This window comes from Marmota flaviventris, chromosome 4 (genome assembly GCF_047511675.1).
Source record: "Marmota flaviventris isolate mMarFla1 chromosome 4, mMarFla1.hap1, whole genome shotgun sequence".
Classification (NCBI taxonomy): domain Eukaryota; kingdom Metazoa; phylum Chordata; class Mammalia; order Rodentia; family Sciuridae; genus Marmota; species Marmota flaviventris.
Genome location: NC_092501.1, coordinates 99,972,724 through 99,984,827, shown reverse-complemented (window position 1 = coordinate 99,984,827; position 12,104 = coordinate 99,972,724). Strand labels below are relative to the sequence as shown.

The window sequence follows — 12,104 nt, the reverse complement described above, 5'->3', positions numbered from 1 at the left end:
GCGACCCGGCAAGCCGGGGGTGGGCGTTGGGGTGGGGCGGGGCGGGGCCACTGCGAGGAGGGCGGCGGCTTCGCTGCGACTTTTGAAGTCTAAACTGTGGACTGGGCTGGTGCTGCTTGTGGTCCGCTTCTTACGCTCCTGCGCCTGCTCGGGTCCCCTTGGACTTTTGCGACAGCAACGTCTACAAGTTCTTGTAGATTTCGAAAACTTAAAACTACAAAGTCGAACAAAGGGGCAAAGAACCGGGAGTTTCGCAGCCGGAGCGGAGGCTGGGACGCCAGTTCGCGTCCCCTCCCAGACGCTGGGCCGAGACACGTGAGGGCACCCCAGCCACTCCACGCACCCACTGAGTCTCTCCCTCTTTTGCCCTAGCCATGGAAGGGATGGAGGATGCAGAGGCCGACTGCTCTGTAGCGTTCGCGGAGGCTCAGAGATGGGTGGAGGTGAGTGACTTTGAATGCTCTTCTTTGCAAATGAGTTTGCCATCCCCTGTTCTGCGTCGCGCGGCGACCGCCGCTCTTATGTGCATTGGCCTCCTCCAGTGACTTAGCTGGAGCGAAGAAGTGGCAGTTTGGGGGACTTGTTAAGTTTTGCCTGTCTTGCCTCTTACTGCCTAATTTAGGTTGGCGCTGCCCTACCCTGGCACTCTCGCTGACGTCCCCAGAACTCCTCGGCGCGCGCCCACCCGGTTTGGGGACTGCCCATCCCAGAGGACCAGCCTACATCGGCTCCGGCTGGCGGGGGATGTCTCTGCAGGCACAGCCCAGAGCGCGGGGCGCTGAGCTGGGCCAGGTCCTCTGGTACATTTATTTGGGGGTGCTTGAATAGGGATGCGCGACACATACCTGGACAGCCAGTGTAGTGTGTGTGTGTGTGTGTGTGTGTGTGTGTGTGTGTGTAGGAAGGGCAAGTGGAGGAGAAAGAGCTCACCTGGAGGGATACTTTCTCTGGGCAGAATCCAGCCCTGGAGTGCAGTTGGGGCACGTAGTATTTTCCGCGGGGATGATATTCTGAGGTCCCAAGATATAGTGAGGTCATTCACTGAAGGGATGTTGCTTTTCCAGCTGCGCCTCTCAGACAAGTAGACAGGATTTTCTGTTCCATTCTTTCTTGCTGAAAAGGAGATCATCTCCAGGCCACGTGTATCTGTAGAAGTGACCGCGACTCTTAGCTCTTATTCTCCTGGATGAAAGTGTTTGATTTTGGGGGGTCCTGGGGATGGAACCCAGGGCCGTACTCATCTGCGCTTCACCACAGAACTACACCCCCAACCCCAATTTGACTTTTAAAATGGGACAAAAGAAAAGAAGTCTTTCAAGCCAAGTCCATCAGGTACAAGCACTTGTTAGAAAATTGCTGCATTTTGCAGTCATTTTGGAGATATTGATACCACGTGCCCGTTTATTCAAGGTATTTAAAATTACATTTCAATTTAAAGATTATTTCATGAGAAAAACAATATATTCAAGGATACCAGAGTAAATAGTATTTTTAAATAAAATCTTCCCTTAAAGAAACACACATATGTAGGAAAAACAGAAAGAATAAACTTTAAATATCACATTTCTGACACTAACTAAAGGAATGTGAAACGTGAGTAGCATTGCCCACTAAGACAATGGCTAGGTCTAAGAAATCAGCTTTTGGTAACTTTTTGGACTGAAACCTTGAACTGGTCTGAAGGTGACTTAGGTGTGAGGGGAGGGCACTGGATGTTGACAGAAGAATAAACACTGCGACTTTGAATTGAAATGAGAGTGGAAAAATTCCAGCAATGTAGTTAAGTATCTTCCCTCATTCATAAACTTTGAAAAGTCAAGTCATCCAACTGTAATTTTCCATCAGTGGTGTTTGTTCCACATAATTTTAGGAAACAAATTAAACTCAGCATTTTCTATTTGAATGTTCAGGATAGAAGGAGGATGAAGGGAAGAAATATGGGGACATTCTGTGTGGAGTTTGGTCTGCTTTATGAAATCTGTGAATGTGGATCATTTCATACCCTTTTCTTTTTAGTATTTAGGTTTTAGAAAACTGAGAATTCCTTGTTTGTCCTTGCTTGCTCCTAATGTGTAGGGTTTCTGTGAGAAATTTGTATTCATTAAACCCCTGGAAAGCATAGTGTGATTCAAGATAATCATTGAGCTTGGAAATGTGCTCATCTTTCCACTCCCATCTTTTGTATCCTATACAAAGGTATTTATCAGCAATGATTTCATAACTCTGTATTGTGTTTGGCTCTATATTAGAAGAAGGCTGAGTCTTTCTAAAGGTATTGCCACATCTTTGTGGTATAATTAATGAAATTAAGTGATTATTTTCTCATGCTACTTGAACAACTGCAGAAGGATTATTGAAGGTACGTGAATAATTTACATATTCACATATTTCTTGAGAATCTTCTTGGGCACTTGAAGTGACAGCAATGGGCCAACTGTGAGGGTTATTCTATTTCTCCAGTTTGTGCCCACATTTCTTTCTCTTGTTAGCTATGTCTTTACAACCAAAGCACATATTTTAAAATATTGTTCTTGCCAAAAAAGGCAGAATGAATAACTTTCTCATTGCTACAACCTATTAATTTTCAGAACCCCTAATTTGAAGATGAAATGTTGATTCCAAAGTATTTTTAAAAGTATTTTGGCAAGTGAGGAAGATTATAGAGTGAATCTTTCTCCTGATTGCAAAGGCTCTTGCTCCATTTTACCCTGTCACTTTCCTCTGCATATACTGCAGCATAAGAGGGTCATTCACATGCATGCGTGTATGTACACACACACACACACACACACACACACATAATATATACTATGTGTGCTACATATAATATCTACTGCCTTTATTTTCAACTACAGTTTTAAATATCCCAAGGTCAAGAGATTCCAATAACTTTGTAAAACTTTGCATGATGACCAGATTCCATGTCATTATGTCCTTACCACTTCCATTTTTCTACTCTGATTTTATTTATTTTACTATTATTATTATTATTATTATTTTTTATTGCTGGAGATTGAACCCAGGACCTCCACATACTGGGCAAGTATTCTACCCCTGAGCTACATACATCCCCAGCCCTTTTTAAATTATATAATAATAAAATGTATATTATTTTATATAGTATAAGTTGTCCAGTCTGGCCTTGAAATTGAGATCCTCTTGCTTCAGCCTCCTGAGTAGCTGGGTTTACAGGCATGGGCCTCTACACTCTGCCTTCCACCTGTCATCTTAAAGAGCTAGTATGTTGTTTTTGTAATGAGTTAAAGTTCTTAAAATTAATTTCTTGGAGATAGGGAAAATATATAAATAAATATATATATATATATATATATATATATATATATATATATATATTCATACATAAGCATATACACACAACACACACATACACAAAATTGTATGGCTGCTCAGGGGCTAATTTTGCAGCCAGAACAAATGCAGGAATGCTGCCTTTTATGATAACTCAGCATAATGATACTGGATTATTATCTGGTTGGAAATGATGTTTGGAATATTAATAATGTAGCAGGGCTGGTTTATGATTAAACATCAGTTTAAAACCAAGTTATGTAATGGTTTGAGGGGAAAGGCCAAGGGGAAGCTTGATTCTAGCAAGGTCAAGAGTGGGTGATGAAGTGGTAGAAAATACAGCCTGGACTCTTCTAATTTTAGTTCTTGTCTGCAGCACCTTTTAATCTTCTCTACCTAATAGTTGCCTTTGTCTCTTTGTTTTGAGACATTGAAAAGTCTTATAGTAAACAGACAAAATACTGATGAGATTAAAAACTGGATAGGGGGCTGGGGTTGTGGCTCAGTGGTAGAGCACTTGTCTAGCATGTGTGAGGCACTGGGTTCAATTCTCAGCACCACATAGGGTAAATAAATAAATAAAATATAGGCATTGTGTAAAACAAAACAAAACAAAAAACCAAACTGGGTATGGTTGATCACCAGTTTCTAGTTTGTAAGTTAATGTTGCTATCTAGGTTGGAGTTTAAACACAATAGTCATTTTTACGACTGGAGCAGAACAGGCTAGCTTAATTCACCTCCTTCCTGCTCACCTGTCCTTCTTGTTATCTCTGGGTTTCACTGTTTCAGTATCACTGTCATCCTGTAAAGGACCTAAGAGATGCCAAGGTGAGCTCATTGTCAAGTCTGGTACCAAAATATGAGTCCTAATTCTGTTTACTTCCAATTGGTCTGGTTCCCCATCTGCCCCAATTTATAACCTTCAGGGATGTGCAGATCATTCTCTTTTGACTTGTTTTGTTTGCCTTTGGTGCTAAAGAATTTAAGGAATGTAGTGAATGAATTCTTAGGTTTTAAAGCATTGTATTTTCTGGGTCCCCTAGAATCCTTGTAAATGGTTTCTCTCTTTCTCCATGAACTGCATCCTTTCTAATGGTGGTTGCCAGACTCTGGTGTAAAAGAGTAAAAGTGTAAAAGGTGTACAGGAATGCTCAGTGCAGATTAGCATTCATTGTCTGTAGGCTAAATGAAGTTGTCACAAATATGTAGTATAGCTTTTCAAATGTAGATGGAGTGGCAAAAACATTTATTTGAAAATGTTACTAAATTCCTAGAAGTATTTTTGGTAATTATATGTAACTTTAATTGTTAAGTTGAATTAAGTTTGCCCTAAAAGTTTCTCAGTACATAGTGCATTGTAACCTAACTAGATGTATAAACAAATTGTAACCTAAACTTGTAACAAATAGCTGAGTCTCAGCCAATCACAAGCTTCCTACTGTTCCAACCATGTTCAAATAAGACAGCTGTAACCAATCAGGCTCCTCAGCATCTCACTTCTGTTTCTGTATGTTACTTCGTTTTCTTTGGCTAAATGTAATCTGCCTCTGTGGTGGGTAGAACATTCTGAACCCATTTTTGGTCCAGACTATTGCACAAATGAAGCTTGTTAATGTCTGCAAAACTAGATTTGTTTTAATTTTGTCTTTTAACACAATCAACAGATATTAAACTTGAAGATGCTATAATGGTAAAAATTTGTTATAAAATCCTAATGGGACCTAAAAGTGTAGCTTAATGGTAGAATGGTTGCATAGCATGTGTAAGCATGAGTTTTATCCCCAGCTTGAAGGTGTGGGGGAATCATAGTGTTAGAAAATAATTCTTTTACCAGTTCTTGAAGCCAAAACCATTTTTTTTTTTTTTGAGTCCAGAGTGTTAACCATTACACCATGGAACACTTCTTCAAAATAATTATTCAAAATATAAACCTGAATTTGATAGTTCTTTGTTTCCTGAGCAGCCATGAAAGCATTTTATTTTTATTTTTATTAAATTTTTGGTGAAAAGACTTTTTTTGATACTTAACTTTATTTTGGGTCAAAATTATCTTAATGTGAAAAGATGCTTCTGGGAGAATGTATGGTGAAGAGATTTTGAAGTTCTCAATCCTTAGTGTAGCATCATGGTCCTTTACAATCTGGTCCTATATATCTATCTGTAGTTTTGATTATTTTCTCCATACTTGTGCAGGTGCCAGATAATGTAGTGATGAAGAACACAGTTTTGAAATCACTGTTCACATTCTGTGTCTGCTACTTAAATTCTGTAGTCCTCAGTTTTCTTCTCCCAACCTCTTATAGTGGTTATGCAGTTAAATAAAATGCTGACTACAAAGCAGTTAGTGCCCCCTAATTGTTGCTCCTGTTGCCCATACATAGAATGCAGCACCACCCTCAGTGCTGCAACAGGTTGTTGAGTATGGTATATCTCATTAATTCCCTATTTATTATGGGAACTCCTCTCATTCTTCCACACTTGGGCTAAAATCAACCCAATGTGAAGTCTTTTCTGGACAGTCAAACCTCTACCCTCATCCATTCCTTCCTGTTCTCTGTTGCTCACAGAGATCTCTCTTTTTGCACTTGGTGGTATAATTCTTCCTATTCCCCCTCCCTCTACCCCGCATGAGACTAGTAGCTTAGGGCACAAATAGTATCCTTTGCTTGAATATTTGGCATGTGCCTGGCAAATGCTTGCTGAGTCAAAGTGAAATCTTAAGGCCATAACCTTAACACAATTTAAAACTAGGGTTTTGAGGGCCAGAACTCATTTCTTCTCCCAGTGGAAACTTGCATCAGGGTTTAATGGAGAGTATGTTCCAGTTATTTGGTTGGGTCCTGCTACAAGACATGTCTTTATCAGAGTTCTAGTGTGGAATTTGACATTTAGTCAGTATTTCCTTTTCTGTCCCAGTGCAGTTCTTCAGTCACATCACTGTACCTCTGATTTATACTTGATGGGTTCCCTTATGGGGATTTGCATTTAAAAAAAATTCCATTATTTGCCGACAGTGTGCCAGGCACTTTCAATTGCCAAATGCTTAGCCCCTTACCTGGACCTTCAGAGAGAGGCGCATCCCATGAGGAGCAGACATAGAAATAAACCCAACAATACCTCCAGGTAATTGCTCTAATGAGAGTTGCTCAGTGTGTAGGGGTGGTCTTGAGGAAGTGGTCTGAGTCTGCCTAATGAGTCTGAGAAGGCAGCATTTGAGATGAGGCTGCAGGGAGTTGAACATATTTGTCTAATGGGCAGGGGCATGGCAGCTTTTTAACTTGCTGTGAGATCTTGAGGTTGTATACAACATAACTTCCAGGAGTAGCTCAGAATGGTTTATTCTTACTTAGGAAATGTTTACATGCAGTGAAGTACACAGACTTTAAGTGTATAGTTGCAAGAGTTATGTCAAATATATCTATCCATGAAACCAGCACACCAATCAAGATGTAGATTTGTGAGTGTGTGTGTGTGTGTGTGTGAGAGAGAGAGAGAGATAGATAGATAGATAGATTCAGGAATGTTTCCTTCCAGAAAGGCCCATCCATCTCCATCCATTCCATTTAACAACCACTCTTCTGATTTCTAGCAGAATATATATATCTCCTCTATTTGGGAAATAAGAAAGGATCTAGGAAAGGGAGGGGAGGCAAGGGAGTTCCTAAAGTCCCCTTGGGAAGGAACTGATTCATACAAATAGGAACCATGGCAGCAATGTTGCTAGAACAGCCTGACTCCAGGAAGTATAAGCAGATATGTCGAGGTATTTCCTGAGGAACTGGGAGGGATCCAGCACAATGCCAGTCATTATGGATCCTTTCAATGTATTGATGCCTTGAAAGCTAGAAATGGACTTCTTTCGTAAAGTAAGGGAACAGCTAATTTATCCCTTTAATAAAAAAGTATCATTGAACTAGTTGGAGATGTGGATGCCCTGTGTCCAAGGGAATGAATGAATTATGATTGTTCATACACATCAACATGTTACCCTCTGGCAACTTGGAGCCAATTTGCAACCATGAGCAGGAGTTGAGAGCACCAATATTTTTCTCATTCTGGCCAGAATTAAAAATTCTCGTTTGTGTTTTCTCCTAAATAAGTACATGAAAGAGGCATGTTGTTTCACTTTTTCTCAGAATATTAATGATATTAAACATTTATGTAACAGATGACTCATTGAGTTTCCTCCAGTGAGAAGGAAGGTGAAGCGGAGACAAGGAGGGTTCTGTTCCTTCAGTGAAGTCACAGGAGGCTAACTAAGTCACAAGTGGCCACTGTGAGGAAGCAGAGCTTGGTGTTTCTTCAGCCATTAGTAAAGCCCAGGAAGCCTGGAAGCTTCTCCTAGCTGAGAGAGCAATCCCTGTGTGCGTGGCAGGGAGTGTGCTGGGTTATCCAGTCTGCTTTGGTTCTCATCCTTCTGTGCAGGGCTCCAGCTCTTCCTCTGGATGCCAGGAGTGCTGTGGGTAGTAAGGGCCTGCTGTTTTGTTAACTGGCTCCTTTCACCTCCTCCATTTAAAAACTGCTTCTTGCCAGGCATGCTGGTGCACGCCTATAATCCCAGCAGCTTGGGAGACTGAGGCAGGAGGACTGCAAAGTCAAAGCCATCTTCAGCAAAAGCAAGGTGCCAAGGAACTCAGTGAGACCCTGTCTCCAAATAAAATACAAAAGAGGACTGGGGATATGGCTCAGTGGTCAAGGGCCCCTGATCAATCCCCATACCAAAACCAAACAAACAAACAAATAAAACCTGCTTCTGAACATGACAGCATTTGAGTTATAGAAAATCACTAGCTTTGTGAATGCTAGCTATGAAAAAAAAAAAAGCAACAATATCTATAAATTTGCCCAACCCTTTTAAGTTTGGAGAAGAGGCATTTGTGGTGAACTGTTCTTCTAGTTACCAAGTACAACTGAGTTGTTGATATTATTCCATTACCCTCTAGTTTCTGACAGACAGATCTCAAATGCTTGTTGAATGAATGCATGTTTGTGTCCAGTCAAAAGGCTGGCTTATTTAATGGTCATCTGCAGATCTCCATGAGCCATGTAACTATCAAAAATGTGTTGGAGCCTGAGGAAATAATAAATTATGCATACCTGTGCTCACTCTTTAGTTTACAAAGGTAATTATTGGGTGTGTTTCTTTAAAAACACGTTTGATGTACTCAAAGCTCTTAATAAGGATAATGACTGTCATATCTTTACAACTTTGAAACAGAGGTTTAATATACTCAGTCTGCTGCTTTGCTCTTAACAGATGGTCATTAGTAAATCCTAGAAGTGAATCACAACAGCTGTGTAAATAGCCTTTCCAAAGATTGTAAAATATCCCCAATGGCATGCTCAAAGACTGGTTCTAGTTCCCGGGTACTTAAGTATATTTGATAATGATTCACAGTGCTAGACATTATGTCTGTCTTCAAGCCTGAGGAGGATGGTCTCATGAAGACAGGTTGGAAAAATCTTGTCTGTGTTCATGGTAAAGAATTGGTGATAACTAATTTTGACTCAATGCATTGAAGATCCTTCTATAAATCAAGAACTCTGTCCTATACCAGAGTGAGCTAACTTGAATCCTAAGTTATCCTTCAGTGACAATCTTACCAGAAAAGGTGAATAACTGACAATTAAAGGAACTAGTATTTTTGAGTTTCTACCATGGGTAAGACCTTTGGCCAGTGCATTATACCCATATAGTATTATAATGAAGGACAAGTATTGCCTGAGGATGTTTTTCTCAGATGTGGATAATGGGGGGTCAGGGGAAATAATTTACTTGCGGAAATTCTAGAACTAGCAAGTGGTGGTTGGAAATTCAAATTCAGGCAATTTGACTCCACAGCCTGTCCTCCTAACCCCTCAGCTGCTGGAGAGTGACACTGGCCAGTATGTGATGGTAAAGGGTATCTTAGTCTGGAAAAGAGTGTGTTCCCACCCTTCATTGCATCTAAAGCTGTAAGCGTTTTTTTTTTTTTTTGGGGGGGGGTACTAGTGAGTGAACCCAAGGGTGATTAACCACTGAGCCACATCCCCAGCCCTTTTTAATATTCGTTTTGAGATAGGGTCTTGCTAAGTTTCTCAGACTGGCCTCAAACTTGTGATCCTCCTGCCTCAGTTTTGAGTTGCTGGGATTACAGGCATGCTCATAAAAGCTATAAGGTTTTATGTGTTACAAACCCCATTCAACAGCACAGGTTCTATCTTATGATACTAGTGTGGAGAAAGTACATGATAATCAAATGTTATGTGTTCCAGAATTGCTGATGGACACTCTTGAGCAATTACAGATTCATCTAAGTGAATTGGTTAGTGCCCAGTAAGCCATTTAAAGTATTACACAAGAGGAACAATTTTATATGGTGGCCTTGAGTTATACTTTGAGTTAGAATGGGAGATAGATTGTGTCTAACTAGTTAAAAAATATATATGTATATATGTATATATATTATATATATAAAATATTTATATATATATATATATATAAAATATTATGTGGTGCTGATGATTGAACCTAGTACCTCAAGCATGCTAGGTAGGCTCTCTACCATTGAAATATAACCCTAGCCCCTAACTGTTTTTTTTTTCTATAAAACAATTAATGAAAATATCAGGTTCTTAAGTGGACTCTAGTTGGGTAGTTCATACATACCCAAAGTTGTGCAGACTCATTGTATAATGCTTTGTGATATAGGTCATGTTTTTGATGATATATTCTAGTTTGTGTTCTAGACTTGTAAACATTGAACCTGAGACAGTGATAGAAGATTATGCCTTCCTGACCAGAATGGGATGTGATCCAGATGTGGGAAGTGGGAAAGAACTACCTGAACTATTCATTGTATCATTGTTTCACAACACTTAGCAGAAGTGTTATTGTCAACCTCATTATAAACTTTGATTCTGGAAATGGTTTTTCTCATGAGTTTGAAGTATTGTTTTCCATCCAGTGAAAGGGAAATAAGCAAACATGTTGTCTTTGCTTCTTTGGCAGGAATCAATTTGGAATTGACCTTATTGACTGAAGAAAATATTGACAGTCTATCAAAAGCACCAGACACATCGGCTGGTCAAAACTTCCCTCTTAAAACATTCTCTTCCATTGTCCTTTGCACTCTTCTCCTTTTCCCCTTAACATTTCTTGTCCTTTGTGGGATCCTCTTCATTATTGTCATCAGTAAAGGCAAGAACATTCAAGGGTTCATCCTCCCCTGTGTCCTGTCTTCTGGCCATAGTCTCCCCCTGGCAGGTGTTACCAAGTCCATAGTTTCATAGTTCCTCTCTGTGCTGAAGACTTACCTATTTATATTCCTGACCTTGACCTTGTCCCTAACCTCAGGATTTGTATATCTAATTGGCTACTCAAGATTTTTCACATAAGCCAGACAGGCTCATCACACTTACTGTCTTCAAAACAAGACTCTGAGTTCCTTCCCTCCCATTACCTGTCTGTTCCCATGTCCTAGCAAAAGACTCTGCCTTTTGCCCACCAGTTGCTCAGCCCCCAGTGTTAAAGTCATTATTACTTTTGTTTTTATTTAAGAAATCACACCACTCATTCAGTCTTCTAGTGTGTGAAGAAACCAACTGGTGATATCTCCAGATACCTCCAGAGTCTGACCCCTTCTTGCCATATCCACCATCACCACTCCCACTTTTGCAATAGAGGGATTCCTGGTTTTAAAACAGCATCCAGATTCTCTTTAAGAAGGTACCTGTGAGATTGTATGTCCAATTCTGCCATCTCCCCAGGCAGTGGTTTTTCCATTACATTAACTGGAAAATTTAAACAGCAGTGTGTAGGCCCGTCATGTCCTCTTCCTTGCCACCTGTCTCGTTTCTGCCCCTGCTCTTCATCTTGCCTGCCATGTCCTGTCATGCTGGCTTCCTGCTGTCCCTCATGTGTACCAAGATGGCTTTTACTTTAGGGACTTTGTGCTACTGTTCTTCTCATGAAGACATGTTAAGGCACTGGATTAAGGGATGTGTCCTCACCCTGACCCTTCCCCTGTCAAATAGCCCCTGTCAAGCCATAGTCTCATACTGACGACATTCAGCATTACTGGCCTTTACAGGATATATAGATGCATACATAATGTGTGTGTGTATTTGTGTGTGTATGTGTGTGTGTATGTATGTGTTTGGTTGTTTGTCCCACTTGAACACAGGTACCTTATTTGCAAGGACAGTTTGTTTTCAGGCCTTGGAGAATGCCAGGCATTTAGTAGGTACTCAGTAAGTATCTACTGGGTAAGTAAACGGATGAATGAACAAATATCTTTATTTTATGTACTTGAAATCTTTTTAGCCCCGTGACATGACTTGCTTCCTGGATATGCTTCACTCAACAAGAGAAGTTGGTTTTGTTGTATTAGGCTCCCCCCCTCCTTCACTTTCTTCAGATTCAGTTCAAGATTGAGCAAGTTCCAAGCATGTTGTTTCATAAAGCAAGTTTAAACCATGAGATATTGACTTTGTTCCGTCAGTTCCACCTGCAGGAAAACAAGTATCTTAAGGTAAACATTCAAGAATGTTGGAGGTGAGGGTGAGCCTTCTTAACCAAGTACCCTGTGCCGGGGGCAATGCACCATCAGGAGACTTCAGGAAGTCACAGCTCACTGATGCTTTGTGTCCTGCAGTTTGAGCATGGGTCCTACCCATCACTCGTCCGAGACAGAAGCAGAAAATAGCTTTACAAATAAAAGAAAATAATAAAAAATTAGAGAACAGAAAGTTATTTTCCAACTCAGACAGGAGAGGCCCATCTTATCTTTCAGAGTGCTGCACTTTATACCT

The 12,104-nt window shown here is 40.4% G+C and overlaps 1 protein-coding gene across 2 annotated transcripts in view; it reads left to right on the top strand.

The window, feature by feature from the left end:
• Positions 1–331: 331 nt before the first annotated feature.
• Positions 332–12,104, top strand: part of Lmo7 (LIM domain 7) — a 214,120-nt gene continuing 202,347 nt past the window's right edge. For both annotated transcript variants that reach the window (XM_071611447.1, XM_027938081.3), the window contains exon 1: positions 332–443. In XM_071611447.1, the coding sequence (XP_071467548.1) occupies positions 375–443 (69 nt within the window). In that variant the 5' untranslated portion in view covers positions 332–374. The remainder of the gene's footprint in view (positions 444–12,104) is intronic.